The sequence below is a fragment of the Hypoxylon trugodes genome (assembly GCF_022578975.1).
Source record: "Hypoxylon trugodes strain CBS 135444 unplaced genomic scaffold F4822scaffold_4, whole genome shotgun sequence".
Classification (NCBI taxonomy): Eukaryota; Fungi; Ascomycota; class Sordariomycetes; order Xylariales; family Hypoxylaceae; genus Hypoxylon; species Hypoxylon trugodes.
In genome coordinates, this window is record NW_026250019.1 from 274,321 (window position 1) to 293,112 (window position 18,792).

The 18,792-nt window shown below is 46.4% G+C and overlaps 4 protein-coding genes across 4 annotated transcripts; 2 read left to right on the forward strand and 2 right to left on the reverse strand.

Moving 5' to 3' along the window:
• Positions 1-3,481: 3,481 nt before the first annotated feature.
• On the reverse strand, positions 3,482-4,677 carry F4822DRAFT_197472 (BET3 family protein). Its single transcript, XM_051453664.1, has 4 exons — positions 4,382-4,677; positions 4,318-4,326; positions 4,040-4,262; positions 3,482-3,972 (listed from the first exon to the last, which is right to left on the reverse strand). The coding sequence occupies exons 1-4, from the start codon at positions 4,414-4,416 to the stop codon at positions 3,661-3,663; spliced, it is 579 nt and encodes a 192-aa protein (XP_051315111.1). The 5' UTR covers positions 4,417-4,677; the 3' UTR covers positions 3,482-3,660.
• A 280-nt stretch (positions 4,678-4,957) lies between these two features.
• Positions 4,958-6,223, forward strand: F4822DRAFT_436881 (WD40 repeat-like protein; the record flags this gene model as incomplete). Its single annotated transcript, XM_051462356.1, has 4 exons — positions 4,958-5,089; positions 5,169-5,295; positions 5,356-6,111; positions 6,174-6,223. The coding sequence occupies 4 exons, from the start codon at positions 4,958-4,960 to the stop codon at positions 6,221-6,223; spliced, it is 1,065 nt and encodes a 354-aa protein (XP_051315112.1).
• Positions 6,224-8,058: 1,835 nt separating this feature from the next.
• Positions 8,059-9,407, forward strand: F4822DRAFT_427691 (uncharacterized protein; the record flags this gene model as incomplete). Its single annotated transcript, XM_051460785.1, has 3 exons — positions 8,059-8,749; positions 8,805-9,112; positions 9,174-9,407. 3 exons carry the CDS (start codon positions 8,059-8,061, stop codon positions 9,405-9,407), a joined length of 1,233 nt encoding a protein of 410 aa, XP_051315113.1.
• A 6,885-nt stretch (positions 9,408-16,292) lies between these two features.
• F4822DRAFT_197703 (uncharacterized protein) lies at positions 16,293-18,792 on the reverse strand. Its single transcript, XM_051453665.1, has 5 exons — positions 18,303-18,792; positions 17,718-18,244; positions 17,290-17,663; positions 16,790-17,235; positions 16,293-16,668 (listed from the first exon to the last, which is right to left on the reverse strand). The coding sequence occupies exons 1-5, from the start codon at positions 18,577-18,579 to the stop codon at positions 16,361-16,363; spliced, it is 1,932 nt and encodes a 643-aa protein (XP_051315114.1). The 5' UTR covers positions 18,580-18,792; the 3' UTR covers positions 16,293-16,360.

The following is an 18,792-nucleotide window of genomic DNA, read 5'->3' on the forward strand; positions in this document are numbered from 1 at the left end:
GCGCCCCCCCCCCCCCCCCCCCCCCCCCCCCCCCCCCCCCCCCCCCCCCCCCCCCCCCCCCCCCCCCCCCCCCCCCCCCCCCCCCCCCTATCGTATCTCGTGGGTGTTGGCGTGGGTGCTTATACGTTCCTCTCCCTTCAACGCTTCAACGCGAGACTAAGGTGCTTCCCTTGTATTCCTTCTCCCACGACTAATTGCCAATTGCTAGGCGAAATCGAAATCGCGCACGGTGAGTGCGACCTTGCAGACATTCAAAAGACTAGGTACTATCCAGATATGCATAGGTACGCAAGAAACAAGACAAGGATACGGGGATAACCTGCCGAGGTCGTGAGTAGTTCTTTTAAGGATGGGAGAATGGGGCAGATTGGAGAGTTGGGAGTTAGAATAGATATTGAATGAAAAAGAGAAGGAATATAATTCCATGTAACGGGATCTGAGCCGAGACTTGCAAATAATAGTGGAAAGTGGAATAGTGGATTTGATTTAGTGGCGGGTTATAGGTGGTAAGCTTGGTAGGCTGATAGGGCAGGTAAGGTATTAAGTATGTAGGTATCCTAGGTAAGGTAAGGTAAAAGGATAGCTGGGCTGCTGGGTAGATGCTAATAGTAAAATAGGTAGATAGGTACTAAAATTCTAGTTACGCCGTCGATGCGATACATTCATGTACGTGGGGAGTCGATTCTTCTAGCAATAGGACCCCGTGCTTTGGGCTCTTGGGCCTGAGTGGATGAAGTGGGATGCGGTAAAACCACCACCATAAACCATAAACGTAGGTAGTACCTAGGTAATTTAAGCCCTAGAGCATTGGAGCACTGGAGAAATAGTAAGGGTTGAGTAGGTAAAGAAGCAGTTGCGAGGAGCTTGCAGAACGGGGGGACTGGGGGGAGTCGAGAAGTATGGGTTGAGACAGACGCGGTGGAAAAATCTATGGGTCAGAGGTCCGATGTAGGCGCACATCTGAGAATGGCTATGATGTATTTTTCATACGAGAAATGAGCTAAATTTGGTGCAAATTGCGCATGTACCTCTCGGCGTATATCCGAGAACGCTTCTCCATAATTAGGTCTTGGCGCCTCTCATGTCAATTTCAAAACTCTAATAAGCACCGACCCTGGATATTGTACATTTACATCCATGCATCCTCTACGTGCATAGGTACATTGATTTTTTTCTTCTTTACTAACATCATCTGCACACTAGGCACGTATATGATTAATTTTGAACTTCGCACACGGGGTCAAAATATTTATTAATGCCAGTTCTTACCCCCCTTACGTTCTTCAATAGGCTGACAAATTTACTCAGGTATTTAAAAGAGGTAAGATTCTTATATTTATATCAATGTTAGTTATATACAAATGTGTACATTGATAGATAAGAGGAGGTATGGCATGCACAGTAGCCATGTATATCTGTGTATGTGCCTGACCCCCTGTTGGCATCCAGTTTGTCTATGATAGAATATACGTCTAGATATCGATTCTTTCCCCCTCCTTATGACGGATCAAAATGATTTGAGATGTTTGATTTGGTTAAGTCTCGTTTTATCTATCAGATCCTGTTGGCAACATTACAAGCATCGCCTCCAACAGACAAATAAGAAACAAGATAACGTTATTACGGGAGTATTCTCCCTCCGTCCATTCCGTGATCGCCCATGAGTGACATATAGAGTTGCAATAAGGCATATAAATGTATATATGTGAATATAATGGATGGCACCATCCTCCCTTTTGAATTTCTTGATAGCTACTTTGTAGTTATCCCTGCTTGGGTGTGTCTATGAAATTTGGGTCATAACTAAAGAGGGATGATACAGAACAAGCTGTGGCAATGAGAAAGGATAAGAGAGTAAACGGTCTTGGCCGCAACGTATTGAAATAAGATATCAAGTTAGGTACAGTATCTTGTTAAAAAGGGTATGTATTCGGAAATTGTTCACATTCGGGTAGAAAAGCCTTGGTTGGTATCGATACTTGATAGAACGTCAAAAATGAGCAAGATGATCGAGCTACCAACTTTGATACGCCACGTTCCGAGCTCGATCCTCGATATTGGCCACCCAAAAATCCTTATAAGGCGATTGTCAGCTCTATTCTTTGTGGGCGTCAGGGACTTGCCACGTTTGCCTTATCAGGGCAAAGCTGAAGTCTCGTGCAGATAATATGTTGTTAATGGCCTAGCCCACGACCCAAATGATGTAATGTAATATATCGCATTTAATGTAAGGTTATAAGTTTGGGGCCTTAAGTAACCTTTAGATGAGAGCAAGCAAATCAATTTACGGGCGTACGACCAAGTTTGTTTTGTATATACTTTGATAATTACCTATGTAGGGATTTGTAGCAATGATACTCCTTACTGTGCGTAGAAAGGTATATGAGACGATCAAGTCCGTGGTACTGTTACAAGGTCAAACCGTTGAATCTCATGATGGGATGGCGCTGTCATAGTCCAAAGTCTGAATCGACTCTTCGGTCGAAGTAAAAATATGTTGAGAGCCATCGGCGTTTATAATAATAATAGTTCGCGGGAATATAATATGGTACGCTAATAATAAACCGGCGCGTTCGAAGATGCAGGTACAGTTGCACGACCGTACTAAATGCATGCAAAAAACTTCCGATGAATATGTCGGAGATAAGTAACTCATAGTCACCGAGTTGTCTATTCAAGTTTTACACCTAAGTAATTCAGTAAGTAATTATAAATCGTCGAGTATTTGTCAGATACCAAATTCGTAGATGTTAAATACAAATATACCTAGCCTTGGGAAATTATGCTAATGCACGTATCTGTCAGTCAGTCTAAATGCTTTGCAGTTGCAAGGATCGCCAAGTCGGCGGAGGCTATTGATGTAAGCCCGTCATGCAATGTGCCGGGAGATCACTGCAGGACATATGGGGCAACGAGGGGTGATTTTTTTTTTGGATTTTGGCGGGCTCGGCGGGGCTTGAATAGAACCTTGGAAGTGGGAAAGACACCTTGGGTTTGACCCTGACCTTGCCTTGACGCCCCCGCGGCGTCTCCCGCACTTTCTCTCCATGAACTTATTTTTCTTGTTCAGTCTCGGGAGGCAAGTGGATCGTCCCAACATACTTCATGTAGTAGTTCTGGAGAATGGGGGAACTTGGAACCCACTCACTTGCTCAATTGAGGTAATGGAATGGAGATGCTCTTGCTATCCGCCCCGGGTCGTACCTCCCGTTCCGAACCTCCGTTCCGGCTCTCTTCTGATTGGACTATATTTATCATACCCCGGACTTTCGTTTATCTCAAAAAAAACAGCTCCTTCTTAACTAATTATAAGTCAAAGGAAACATCTCAAACATGAGAATAATAATGCGCTATGCAAAAAAATTGTTGAGTTATGAATGATGTTGATGAACTTCGGTAATAAATATTCATGCGACGGAATAGCCGACCACCGGACGTAATCAAACGGCACAATGCACCTATAGATGTATCAACATGACAAGCCGTGTCATCCGAAAAATTCAAAATTGATATCATATGGACTGCTAGAATTTTCTTCTAGCTACAGTCATTACCAACTAATCTCGTTAGGTCGGCAGAGTCGGAACTGCTGACCATATTCGCCGAACCTGGCCGTCTACCACGTCCAATCATACATGTCCTCGCCACAGACCGCTTAGACTAATCATCTTCCGGCGGTAGCTCATCGTCGATATATCTGATTAAGGATATTCTCATCTCGGTGGTATCGTTCCCCCGTAGTACGTCGCTAATGAAGTGTGCTTCGACTTGCATCTGAACCATCTCAAGCGCACCCCTTAGAACACCACAAAATATATTTGAGTACCATAGCTCATCCTGTGCTCTGCCATCATCTGGTAGTTCGACGAAATCGGCTAATGGGTTCTCTTCGAAGACGAGGGAGAATTGTTTACTGTCGCTTGTCCAATTTGTTACGGTCGGTGTGATGTTAAGGAATATCTTGAAGCCGACCTATCCCAAAAAATGCGGGTTGTTAGCCTAGACGGTACAAAGAGAAGGTGCTTCATTCTGGAACTACCTTTGCGATCATGTCGGCCGTCTCCCGGAAATTCGAGCATCGTCTCATAGTATTAGACTTGGCAAGGTAATCTTCAATTAATCGCAGACCGATGTTGTAACCCATCCTATCCAACTGTTTGTTGACCTCGACATAATCGCCCTCAAAGTCTTTACATAGTTGCGCGACTATGGTACCGTAAGTCAAGGTAACGAGCTCGGCGTTGACCTTATCAATACGACCTCTTATAATACTTTGTTAGAGCAAGTTATTATTGTCGGTGGGCATCGTCGACTTACTTCCAAATCCTGGGGCATTTATTAGTCGAGAAGGTAGAAGGCTGAATAACTGCGGCCCACTTACTCTTCGCCCACACGGGCAGCCTTATTTGCTGACATGCTCGACCGACGAGCTTAGGCGAAGCTCATTCAGGTCATTGACTCTTCTTCTCTTATGCGCGTCGTACAGCACTTCTCCTGGGGGGTAACTTTGATGTTGTTGGTCTTGGCTTGCAAATATGTCGTTGTAATTTTAGTATGATGTAGCATTAAGTATTGAGTATAGAGTAGGTATTGGAAGACGGTGAGTAAATGGGGTGTATCCGGTGAGAATTGATTGGATGGAATCACGATCTAGAAACCTAATGTGTTAGGTAAGATCGAGGGGTAGCATCAAAAGTCGGTAAAACAGACAACTGGAAGCTCCGATCTGTTCCACTTTTATGCCGTTTAGCTTAATGGAAAAACTCTTTTCCGCCTTAACTTCTACCAGAGCTCTCTAGCTTAAAGATTCCCTTAGCTAAACAAATATCGAATATCGTGTGCCTACCTATATTCCAAGCTCAATACATCGTGACGCCATACCGCACCTTGTACCTCTCGCGCATTCTCACTATTAAACTATTTACCCGTTACCAAATACTGAGGGATATCTACAATAATGTCCGCCGAAAAAAGACCTGCGCCTGATGATCCAGGTGCAGGCCAGTTGGTCGTGAAGAGACAGAAGCCAGGAACTAGCACTGCGCTCTCCCGTCGAGATGGTTCCACGAGCGGCGCATTGGTACAATCAGTATGCACACCACATATTTTACCCCTCCCAAAGGTGTCTTGAGCACTGGTTCTGGTACGGTGCTGATATGATATTTTAGGCTGTCCGAACCAGCAATCTGGAAGCTCCATTGATGGAACTTACTGGCCATTCCGGAGAGATCTTCTCTGCAAGGTTTAATCCAACCGGTGACCTAGTTGCTTCAGGATCGATGGACAGAAATATTTGTAGGTTTTTCTTTGCCTTGCCTAGGGTTTCAGTACTGAGCTCTCAACTGACTGGAATAGTACTATGGAAATCATCAGGCGCATGCGAAAACTACGGAATGTTAACCGGCCACCGAGGAGCGGTTTTAGATCTGCAATGGTCTCGCGATTCCGAAATATTATATTCAGCCTCGGCTGACATGCATCTCGCGAGTTGGGATTTGACTTCTGGGACTAGGATACGACGATATATCGGACACGAGGAAATCATCAATACTATGGACATCAGCAAGCGCGGCGAGGAATTTCTAATTAGTGGAAGTGATGATGGTACTATAGGTATATGGGATCCTCGATCGAAAAATGCCGCCGATTTTATCGAGACAGAGTTCCCGATTACGGCGGTGGCAGTAGCGGAGGCCGGCAATGAAATCTACTCTGGGGGGATTGATAACGACATTAAGGTCTGGGATATGCGTAAGAAGGCTGTTGTTTATTCAATGTTGGGTCATAATGATACGGTGACCAGCTTACGTGTCTCGCCGGACTCGCAATCGTTACTGTCATATTCACACGACTCGACAGCAAAGACTTGGGACATAAGACCATTTGCACCAACCGAGCGACACATTCGCACATTCGACGGAGCACAGATGGGAATCGAGAAGAATCTGATCCGAGCTAGTTGGGATCAGGCTGGCAAGAAGATAGCCGTAGGAGCTGGTGATGGGACTGTAATTATATGGTCTAACGACAACGGCAAGCTTCTTTACAAACTACCAGGCCACAAGGGAACAGTCAACTGTGCTGAGTTCACTCCTAATGAGGAGCCCGTCAGTAAGTTATCTCTAATTTGGATCCGTGTGAAGGTGCATGGTTTGACTAATATGTGGCTGCAGTATTATCGGCATCTTCCGATCGTAGAATGTTGATTGGTGAACTCCGATAAGAGGTCCAACTTGGAGAGACAAACACAGACATCTAAACTGCCTACTTTTTCTAAGTCGCAGTCATAATGGTCATCAAGAGCTTACATATAGGCCTTTTTCGTTTCTTCGCAGATACCCCGATGATCAAAACCCTTTAATTGGATTGTCATCGATATTTTGATATAGGTTCAAGGCTTACTTAACGTCCAATATTAGGGATCAAGCTAGCCATCTGTAGGCAAGTTTGATATCCTACATGGACCAAGTTAAACGTTCCGAAGAGCCTCATGCTCACCTAACAGGAGTCCTCAAACTAGCTGAAGCTTGGCTGTTACCCTAGCACCAGGTTCTATGCTACCTACAAGCCAGCTTCACCCGGTACTCATACAAGATGCAACATAAAGACATTGAAAATGGAGGCAACCAATTCTTGTCATGTCTCCAGTAGTTGCACAATAGTTGCATACCTAGGTACCTAGGACAGTATTACATCATGGTCAAATACTATTCCTATCCCTTCGGTTGAAGATGCTCTATTGGATACAATCAGATGTATCAAGATTTATACAATAAATTCTACGAATCGAATGTAGCAAATTATATATGCATATGGATATGGGGACATACCTATTTACATAAATTTGATGTAATAAAGGCATGACGAACACCCTTTTCCCGGTGTCGGGTACGTAGCTACCTATATCCAGGTACCTTAATCCGAAACAATAGTTGTGGTCGAGACCCCTGCATCTACGTTTCACCTCCGACAGCCTCGGCGCGTATAATGCAAGTCTGAGAACGGGCCTCCAAATCAAATGCGTTTGCACTATGAAACCTCGCAACCTGATTGGTCAACTTTATTTTTATCAACTACCCTTTTTGGATAATTCAGGTCGGCTTAGGTCATTAGCTGTTTTGCATTGCCTGGCATTATTCCTTTCTTATTCCTTTATGCTTCACCAACGATAGTACCAATTGTCGACTGTCGACTTGGGAGGGTGGCATCCTCGGGATCGTGCAGATGAGACCTGCCAAGATTTCATTACACTCGCTAGTTCATCTCGAACCCATCCGTTCTACCTGGTAACTTGTCAAGCGCCCGTGACGTTCACATCTTCCTTTGTCTATCTCCTCTCGTGCCTTGCAGCTAACGCCTCTCCCTCGTCTCTCATTCATTTGTGGCTATCTTGTCTTCCCTAGTTTCGGATCTACCATCCATTCGACGAGCCGATTGACGGCTCCTGCGGTCGATGGAACTCTTGTAACTTTTGCTTTTTCCTTATTGTACTACCTATCGTCCCTCGTTTTATACTGCATCTACTCAACACGAGTAACGGGCTTTGAGAGTTCCGATTCCATTCTCTTACACAGCAGCAGAGTATATCAAGTCTGATCATACTCGCTGTCTGAATTTATCTATTTTTTTTATTATCCCTTCGTTTTCTTCCTTGAATTTGGCTGGTCCTTCTCGAATTTTGTTATTTACAATCCAAGACATCCATATATCGAAAACTGCAGGTACCCGAATCCCTTGGTTCCGAAGGAAATTGATTCGTCGAGAGTGCCCGTTTGCGAAACCCAGGGCGTAGAACCTCGAAAAGGGACCTAGTCTCTATTGCCAATCGATCTACACAATTGACCTATCGACACGATCCCTCTGTATATACACGTTAGGCCGACCTAATTTAACCATCCGCGTCTGTTTATCGAACTTTATAGGCCACGTCCTGTTCCTGGCCTTCATCGAATTCACATTGATAGAGAAGGTTGGCAAACAAAAGCATGTCTAGTGTTGGATATCGGTGACATTAGGTTCGACGCTTAAGAAGAAGCAGTATACCTGCCGATCCTAGCGATGGATTTCATTCGGGCAAATGTCTTGCGGAGGGGTCAGACTTCGGATGGACAGGCACAGGCCTCGCAACAACAGAGGCAGGTTGAGATGGGCGAACAACCGAACTCCCGCACAAGACGCTTCTCGATAAGTCGACCACCCATGCCATCATTGTCTATGGGTCGATCGCGCACAAATGAACAACCTCAACGGACCGATGGCGATAGATCAGAAGATGATAGTCCGAAAACGCCACGCTTCAACTTGGGGCTTCCGAATATGCCCTCTACTCGTTTACATGTACCGAACCTAAACCGACCACCAACTCGAGATTCACCCGGGCCAATGTCACCTGACCGGGCTGAACGACCATCCGAACCTGCGTCACAACCCATACCCCGAATACAAACCGAACAGGTTCCTCCCATATCTGAACCACCACCTTCTCATGGGAATGGCAGCTCGGAAGGTGGGGACGCAGGACGCTCGCGATTTCGAGGCGCTGATCCGGGCGAGACTCACTTAGCCGATCTCGTACACAGAGGGCGGCGGCATCGCCGCAATCCTCAAAGCCGGAGACATGAGCCTGAGCAGGATGGGCGCCCCAAAAGATTTTTATTCTGCTTCCCATGGGTCAGATCGAGGCGCATACGCTCTCAAATTCTCCGTTGTTTCGTCTCGGGCATTCTCCTCATTATCATGCTTGCTGTTTGTGAGTAGTCCACAAATATCTATCGCACTATTTGATTCTAACGGGGGAATCGCAGATCTTGCCCTTTCGATCACGAAGAACGTTAACAGCAACGAGTTTACGGTGCTTCTAGTCCTCGTCATACTCTTTGCGACTATTTTCTTTTGCCATGGCTTGATTCGGATTTGTATGATAATTATCAAGCCACCTAATGATGACGATGAAGAGCGTCCACCCATGCCGCGATTAATGGAGCCTGGCGGTTATGCAGTTCCGCGGCGACCCATTCACGTCATTCTTGCACGCGACGAAGAGTTTGCAGGAAATAATGATACGGCAAACAAACTGGAACCTCCGGCTTACGGGCTCTGGCGCGAGAGCGTGGTATGTATTAACAGGTGTTGCCTTCAAACTTAGTGTAGATTTTTGCTAACAGATAGTATAGCGTGTTGATCCAGACCGCCTATATTGGCAACGCAACGAACAAGCACCCACAGAGAGTGATGAGGAGAGTTCACATTCAGAAGCGGGTCACGCTCGACCACCGTCTTACGCATCGGAAGACGGCGTATCCTATGTTGTTGAAGCTCGTCCAAGATCTATAGTTCCACCGACGGAAGTTCCGCTTCCACCACACCCCTCAGAGGTTGGACGCGTCTCCGGGACAGAACTGATATGAGATGCTTGGTAATAGAGCACGTCAAATCCGGTTTCGTCGTACTTACCTTGGATGGAGGATTAGTTGAGTGGGGTGAGCAGGAAAGTCGTAATGGTATGCAAAATCGAGAAAAGGCAAAAAAGGACAAAAACAAAGTAAAGAGAAATCGGGTCATATGTTCTCGTCTATACCAGCACAGGTAGAATGAGATTACATACACGCATAGAATTTGCGTTCAGCATTGGCGTCTGGGGGAGCGAGGATTGTTTACATTGCTTTCAAAAACCATTGCTTAATGGTGGATTATCATGGGACTTTTAAAGCCTTGTAATCGAGTTGTCGTATCTCGACGTAGTATAAATCGAATGGAATCAGATTTGACCTAACACAAAATCAAAATAATTCGATTCCATGTTAGAAACTACATCCATTGTTTCATTCATGAGGTATTTAGTAAAATTAAGTATACACTAGTCGATCTTTTATACGCGATTTAGTACGTTATAGTCGGATCTTCGACTTAGGTAGCTATACCATTAACCGTCCGAGATTCTATTGGAGTGAGAGGACCGGATAAAAGCAGAACGGATGGACTATAACATGTACTATCCAATAAAGCCCCCGAGGATTCTACTCCGACTGTCTTATTCGGTGATCTCAATGTTTCATTCTCCACGTGGATAGGTCTATGACCCTGGAATATGACGGTGACAGTAGAACCGGGTAGAGTCAATTGAGTATAATGTAATTTATATAGGAAATAGAAAGGGAGAGATCGACGTAGGAAGAGTGGTCAGGTGTCATGTCGCGAATGCGACGATCACAGAATTTTTTTTTTGTACATTAATAAAATTATTTATACTGAAACTCTTCTTAGCTTTGTGTATAGTGTAGGCGTAGTCTTATCTGATAAGTAGTACTATCTTAACTCGAGGAGTAGCCATCGTTATGACCCGCAACCTTGCCTCCCACGATATATCATATGAGATCTCTAGAAACCACTACGTCGCGGACGCGGAGATGTCCTTAACCGGGAACGCGCCAATAACGATAGCACCCCACGAGCCGATGCCAACAAGACGCTTGGCAACAAAGGAACCCCGGGAATATCGACATATTCCAGTAGGACATAACTAATCAAGATCGCGATCACAGTCACAGCCCGGAGGGTTGGCGATGTTAGGAGCAAGATCAACGAGGCGGAAGCATTATTGTAAGACCCCGGGCTTGCGATGGTGGTCTGATTGGTTAGGATCCGGGTCTAGGAGGGAAGGGTCGTGTAGGCTGATGAGGAGGTGGCGGCGGCTACATCTCTCCTTGCACCAACACCAAGAGACAAGAGATCCATGGGACGTTGCAATATGAGCCGTAGGATTGGGCGTGTGGCTTCTTATTGAGGAAACCATGTGGTATGCCTACCATATGTGGGCGTCAATATGCAGGTTCCGGAATTCCAACAAGTCGTTATTTTGGTTTCTTTTTTTCCATTCCTACCGGCGCCAATGAATTCCAAGTGATGGATCAGGCACTCGATGGTTGATGGTAGCTAACCCGACCTAGGTAAGGCTCAACTGCGACATCGAGAGACAATAGAGCTAGACTGTTCCAGATTATGACCCTGTCTCCTTATTTTTCTCGTTTCTCGTTTCTCTCTTTGGTGGCCATTCCATCTTTCATCCCGCATCGCCCAGACCTTTGCGCGTCTTTCGGGCCTCAAGTCCTACGATGTGGGGTCGGGTATCCGTATGTGCACCTAGATAATATAGTAGTACGAAATAGAATAGACACAAAGCAAGGTTATCGTGTTTTACGAGGGGTGATTCAGCCCCATAAGTCGCATGGGATGATCGCCTACCTAGGTATTCACTTCCCACCACCCCTCTTCCGGCCCACGTTCTCATAACCACCTATCTACCTAGGGTATTCAAGAAACATGTCTAGGTACCCTATGGGTTTTTCTATCCATTATAATAGTTAGTTTTTTGTTGTGGAAATTAATAAAATAAAGAGAATAATAGTTTGAGGGATATAAGACAAAACCTCAGGTCCCCACCACGAGAACGAGAACCAAACACGTGAAAAAGAAATGGGATAGTCGGCGCCATCGGGTAGCTCGCTAAAAGTCTGCAGGAATATGCTAGTGAGACTTTGGATCACTTTAGATCCATGTTCTCCCTGCCTACTTAGGTAGCCTAGATACGAAATTTTTTTTCCCTACCTACTGTAGCCATGCAGGGCAGCAAACCGTAAGACACTAAGAGAGAAGAAAAAAGGGGGGAGGGACTAAAAATTGGGTGTTATTATTATTGGTGGACGAATTCACGAAGTTGATTTCAAAGTGGAAAAATCGAGTTTGTTAACCATAATACACATTTTCTTAGGTATAATGTATGTGTATGCCTGATTCTTTCAATATGTATACTAAATATTTATGGTATAGTGTAGAGTATGGTAATACAAATGTGTAGTACAAAAAGAGGGAGGAGATAGTTTAGATAGTATACTAATGTAGCACAAGAGGGCCGATTACATAGTCGATAGTAGATAATTCCTTCCCACCCTTGAAAGAGACATTCCAGTTGAGGAAGGGGGGGGGGGGGGAGTTAATAATTAAACCAAAACAAGGAAGTTACCTAAAGAAAGGAATAGAGAGGAATAGAGAAAGAGAGAGGGAAAAAATGAGGTAGCCACCTGAACTTCCCACTACGAAAATTTCGGCGATCTATCCGCTAATAGGTAAGTAAACCCTACCTAGGTACTGAGGAATGCAGGGAAGGCACTTATTTAACGTATTGCTTCAAGTATTGGTTACCTACTTCGTCGCAAGTTTTATTAGCGCGGCATACAACATCATATAGTTCCAAGGTTGGTACATTACATATGTATGTAGAGAATACTTTAGCTCATAGTACCTAAACCCCTTCGCCCGCACCCGGGGGGGTACATACCTATGTATCCACTTCATCGACTCTGGATTCTGGACCTTGGGCCTTGTGTCCCCTCATTCCCCCTTCCCTCTTGTCCCTCTCTCTTTTCTCTTAACCCTCTTGTTCCCCCCCCTGACGATTTCTATTATTACTTCCTCATCGCATTGTATCGCATCGCATCGCTTATCAACCCTCAATCGACTTTTGGAGGTCGCGAAGTGTTTGGAGACGTCGTCGCTCGGTAGAAGAGAGAAGGTTGCTGTTGGCTGAAGGATAACGCAGCAGGAAAAAAAAAAGAGAAGGAAAACAGAAAAACGTTGAAGTTGCGAAAGGAATAAGCAGAGAAATCATATAACGGTTTTTTATAAAAGGGAAACATGTAAGTGTTTGAAACAGTTTTCCTTTAGCTTGCTTATGTTACGACTATTTATCGTCGTGCGCTTTTTGAAAATGACCCGGCGCGCATTTTGGTGTGTGGTACAGCGACAGGTCCAGATCTCGATATGTCTCTTTTCCTTTTTACTGCTGTTGTACGACAGCAACTCTCCCGAGGATATATAGCTGCAGCGACAATAATAATACCGACGATTCTGGCGACATCAATAGCGACTATAATTCATGCGATTTCGTTGCGCGCGCATATCTTACAATTCCGTGCGCCACGAGAGAATAATTCGTATATCCCACCTATACGTACGTTGATCTTTGAGCTGCGACTTCGCGACTACTGCACGATGCGCCAACATAACAATGGCTCGGATACCATTTCCCTCCTCTTCCCTTTGCCTCGGGTTCAGGAATGGTTTCCGATTACGAATGCTGTAACGTTCGGCGAAAATGAAAAGCGATGATTGCTTGCCTGATTTACGCGACGCGCGATTCGATTGGTCTACATATAAACCACCTTCCAACCGCATTCTCGCATTTCGGACATCCAATATTTACGACGGTATAAAAATACTACTCGGGCGCAATTATATACAACCAGAACTATACGTTGCCTTCATAAAATGCGAAATATTACGGCTGGCGCGATTGAGCGCTTTGCGCGCGCAAACATGAGAGGATCTCGAAACCACATGACAAAAAACCAGTGCGAGACACTACTCTGCTGAAGAGACCGGGTTTCACGAGAAACACAGCTACATACATTTCTTGTCTATCTCGCATCTTGTGTCGGGTCGCACGAACCCAACCGTCTGCAGCCAACCCAGTCAATCCGGTCAACCTGCAGATTCTGGAAAAACCACTCAATGGCAGTTTGCGAAACAGTACCATCCTTCGTGGGGTACTTTACCCGACAAACGACTGCACGTGGCGGTACCTTGTTACCCCTTTGGGTAGTATCCAATTGATTACCCGCGTCCATATCCTACCTATGGTGTAGTGGATGAACACCTCCTATCAAACAGCAATATCTGCGCGTCGCTCCTTTTTTACCACCGGATAACCTGGTCTGGATATTTTCGATGAGAATATCTCCGACCAAATGTCTGCCATTTCCTTGACAGAGGATTGGCTGTTATTGAGCCGGAAAACTAACCTACCACCACCACATCGCTGCAAACGGGTCATCCAAGAATGGATTGTTGGTGATAAAGCTTTTGTGAAGTGTCGCGCTGATGATGGATCTACACAGACTCACAGACTTGTCGCAATGTCTTCCCTATCTCGTCGAGCATGCTACAAATGTGGCAATGTTGGCCACTACGCCGAGGTTTGCTCCTCCGCTGAGCGCCTTTGCTACAACTGCAAACAGCCTGGTACGCCGTTGCTATTGCGAATCCCTTTGTCGCAATAACTCTTTCAACTAACAGTCCATACTTAGGACACGAATCCAACCAGTGCCCTCTACCCCGCACTACCGAGGCAAAGCAGTGCTACCACTGCCAAGGCCTCGGACACGTCCAGGCTGACTGCCCTACTCTCCGTTTGAGCGGTGCTGGTGGTAATGGTCGTTGCTATAACTGCGGCCAGCCCGGCCATTTAGCTCGAGCGTGCCCTAACCCGGCTGGTGTAGGCCTAGGGCGTGGTGCACCCGTTGGTCGCGGTGGATACGGTGGCGGTTTCGGTCGAGGTGGTTTTGCTGGTGGCCCCCGACCTGCCACCTGCTATAAGTGCGGTGGCCCGAACCATTTTGCGCGCGATTGCCAGGCTCAGGCTATGAAGTGCTACGCCTGTGGAAAGCTCGGACACATCTCCCGAGACTGCACGGCGCCTAACGGCGGTCCTCTGAACACTGCTGGTAAGACTTGCTACCAATGCGGTGAAGCCGGTCACATTTCACGCGACTGCCCCCAGAAGGCCACTAACGGCGAAGTACCGGCTGAGGTTGAGATCCCCACTGCTCCGGCTATCCCCCCGGTAGCATAATCGGGATATTCTAGCACACGGAACATTCGGCCGTGGCCTAGTCTGGTGATGAGCGTCTCCCATCAGAGCCGCCGCTACGGCGGTGCTCCCGAATGGGTTTGATTGCCCTCAAATACCAAGCTGGCCGTCTCAGGCGGGCTATCCGCTCATCTGTTAGCGCCGAATAGTCCCGAAATCTTCTCCTGATGGAGGGAGGACTTTAAAATTTCCCGATAATTTTTATTCGTCGCATTCTGCATTATTTAAATCTGAGCATAACTAGCACCATCTCCTACCCTTTACTACACCTCATATTTTCAATTACCATTTATCATCCCACACTCCTCGTCGCTTTTATCGCCTCATCGATGTTCGGGCGTTCTCGGCCGCAGGGAACTTCCACGTGCTTCAAACCCGCGGGCGGCAGTGCGTCGCTCATGGGATTTGTCGAGGTCAACGCGGAAAGTTCACTTATCATCGAATTAGCATCGACTACCTCCTTTTTTTTTCATTTTTCATCTATTTCCTTTTCCGGCATGACTCATGGCGTACATGATACGATACGGCTAGACCTCTCCATGACGTACGACATGGTTTTTGTGCAAGCAGACAAATTTCCTTAATGAATTGGATGCGCGTACAGACTCTGGATCAATCGGATCAAAATCATTCTTCTTCAGATACCCCATCTTCGCCCTCCTGTATTATGACTAGCAAGAAAGAGGAGAGTGGAGGAGGAGTGGCATTTTGACGAGAGAGAAAAAGGGAAGGGCCAAACCTGTTGGCCTTGTTGCCAGCGGGACTTCGGAGCGCGTAACAGGGAAGGGCGGAACCACGAGCAAACGACACGAAACTTGATACTCGGAAGGAAACTTGGCCCACAACGGATTCGGTGGTACGCGAGCTGTTGTAGAGCAAGGGTCCTAGGAACACGCAAAAATACCCCTGGAAGAGCGAAGTCTCTAAGGGTGAGTAGAGAAGCAAAGGACGGCAGTGGAGCGAGTGAGTGAGTGGGGACGCGACCGACTTGACAAAAAGCAGCAGGGATAGGCAAGAGGGCAGCTACGGAGGTGGCGCGCTGAGCCTTGAGGGAAAACAGAGGACTCTACAATAGCTTAATACCGTGTTGGATCAGACGCCGTTGAGGATAGATGTATGTGTCGCATTTGTAAAGGAGAAGATCGCCGCCGAATAATCGAAACAACAAAACAAAAGGGGGCTGTTAGCTGATGGGGTCGGGATCTTCTCCGTCGTCGTCACTGATAGGTCAAGTCAAATCAAGTCAGTCAAGTTATATTTTGTAGTGTTGTATTAATGCTGTGAGGTCAGTGGCTCTCTATACCCCTCAGGAGGGGGTGGCGTTCGCGTCTGAATTCTCGTTGGCGGGCTCCGTTCCGTCACGGTAAGGGATGTTTTGGAGTTGAGGTATTGTTTTATACCCCCTCTGTATATGCCAACGACGGGTGAGAAATGTATATAGAGCATAGAAGCACTCAATAGCTCGCGGTTTAAATGGCTACGCATATTGATGACCTCTGGCTGATTAGTCTGAAAGTCTGGAATTCTGTGTCTCCTAACATCATAAAGTGGAATGGAAATTCGGAACAATATCTTAACCAGCACTTTTGAAACCTGATAACCACCCAGATTTTATTTTTTGCTACCTAGATTCTAATTACGAATAGAGTATACACATTATGATCCATTTGAGACAGGCGTCTTCTTCACCCAAACCTCGCCTATAGGATCATCGTGGTCTTGAACACATTCCCACTCTCCAATGCCGTACTCTTCCGGTGCTATGCGCATTCCACGCCCACCGCCACCGACAATCAAGTTCCCGGGGCGGTAAGCTTTATCTTGTTTCATTCGTCGAATCACCGAACCGTGTATCCTAGCGCTCTGGGGGATATCCCTTACCTCTCCGCACGGGAGTGGCCAACGGATCGGTTTCCACGATCCGTCTGGCTGTAAATCCATTCGTCTGAAAGGCATGTATTCCACTACGAAAAACTGGCATTAATAACTGTCCTTGGGGCCCTTTTAAAAGTAAACTTGGCTTTAAATGCCTACGAGCCCTAGACTAGGGAAAATGTAGGGAAAAGGGATGGGTTAAAGACATACTTATGTTCCAGCTCATTACCTGACCTTTACCTAAACCAGACGCAAACTCCAGAGAATCATGTATCCTAGCCAAGTGAGCTTTGTGTAGCATATGATGAAATGGTCGAATAGGCTCTTCTTGGTTCTTCTCTTCTTCGCCCGTGTAATTGAAATGACCCCAGTCCTTGTGCCCGGCCCCTGGGTTAGTAGAGGGTTGGAGTGTCGGGCTCGACATATCAATACGAATGTCCGGAAGGGCAATGTCGCCATGACTAGCATGATGACCATTAGTAGCAGCATCCGCAAATATCTCAGTGACTCCCATTTCAATCAATTTTTCGACATCAAAGTTGAGACCTGCTTTCTGGGCTTCCCTGATCATATAGGTTAGAGGTACGTGGCTCGTAGATTTGCTATCCTCAGGAACCTCCCATCCGCCCCCAACATCTCCGTGGCCACCCGCGAACCTATGAGAATTAGTTATGACACGTATTATTCGGGAGTATCTCAATCAAACTTACCATATTTCATCGATATCCTGTTCATCGTCCGACTCTTCGTCATCATCTGTAAATTGGCTGGCATCCTGCCCTCCCTCTCCGAATTGGCTCATCCCATCAACGGAGGCTCTTGGGGTTCGCGACTTGGACCGAGAATGGGGACGGAATGCGCGCTCATCAATAGGCGCTAGAGTCTCGCGACGACCCCTCTCCGGATGAGCGTTTGGTGTGGAATCTGAAATCGCAGCTCGTTTCGCGCGGTACTTCTCGTGGACGATATCGTGAAGGTGTCTGTGTGGATGGTGTTCTCGACGCCCCTTATTAACTCCTTGGTACATAAGATCCTGTCGGAACTTCGCACGTCGCTCATCTATGGAGACGCAATGCCTAATCCTCTATCAATCAAGTTAGATGGGTTCATACATGCGAATAACCACGGGCTACCATACCTTAGCACTACTCTTCGCGGTATATGGGTGCTTTGACCTTTGCATCCAGGCAGCCTCGAATCGAGGTACCGAGTTGACGGTATCGAATAATCCTAGAAACCGAATCCTTTTCACAGGACGGCTGAAAGTTTCTCGAAACCCCTTCATGAAACGGTACATTTCGTTTCGTTTAGCTTCTTGTTCTTCTGTTTGATCTGCCTGTCGAGCTTGCCATTGTGAGAACGCTTTCCAAGCGAACGTTACCATCTCCTCGTTTCCATGAGATAGTAAACCGACGTAGTCGAGCATTTCCGCCAAAAAGCGTGCTACATATGCGCCTCTAGAGAATCCGAAGAAGTAGATTTCGTCGCCTGGTTGGTAGAAACGCATCAGAAACCGGTAGCCGCCTACGACGTGCTGGTCGAAACTCGACCCAACGGCCGAGTCTTTGGCTTTCAAGTACCATGACCTAATTCTAGCCCCTAAACTTGTATGCGACAACGAGTTAGATACAACATATGTCCCGATTCCTGGTTGGTAGTAATGGTCTGCCTTTAGTTAGTCTAATGTTGAGAGCAGCTGTGCTTGAGAGAGCTTTATGCTTACACTGATCACCAGCTTCGCGGTCAAGACATCTGAAGATTTTCAAGATGTTACTGTCGCTATCGTCTCCTCTGAATTTGTTACCCGTACCATCGAAACACAGCACGAGTTTCCGTGGGGCGCGACGCGTTTCTCTTGGATTCATCGTAGATCGTGAAGTAGCATGCTCATGGAATTCGAAATCTTGGGCCGCTGTCGCACGCCTTTTTGAGTCTTCGCCATCCCGTAAGTGAAACGCTTCAGGTGCTAAGTGGTACTTGTCGGCGTGATACGTATCCATTTGCGAGAAGGATTTAGCGACACGGCAGAGCACTGCAGGATAATGTGCTACACACCAAGAGAAGATTCGTTATGTATTACGATAGAATCTTACCCACCGTCAATTGTCCGATCATGTTCGCAGAAATCCGCCCAGAGGCAAGGATTATACGCCACCATGACTGCACGACTTTTTGTGGTTTAGTCTTGGAAGGCTGAAGTTGAGTGATGTCTC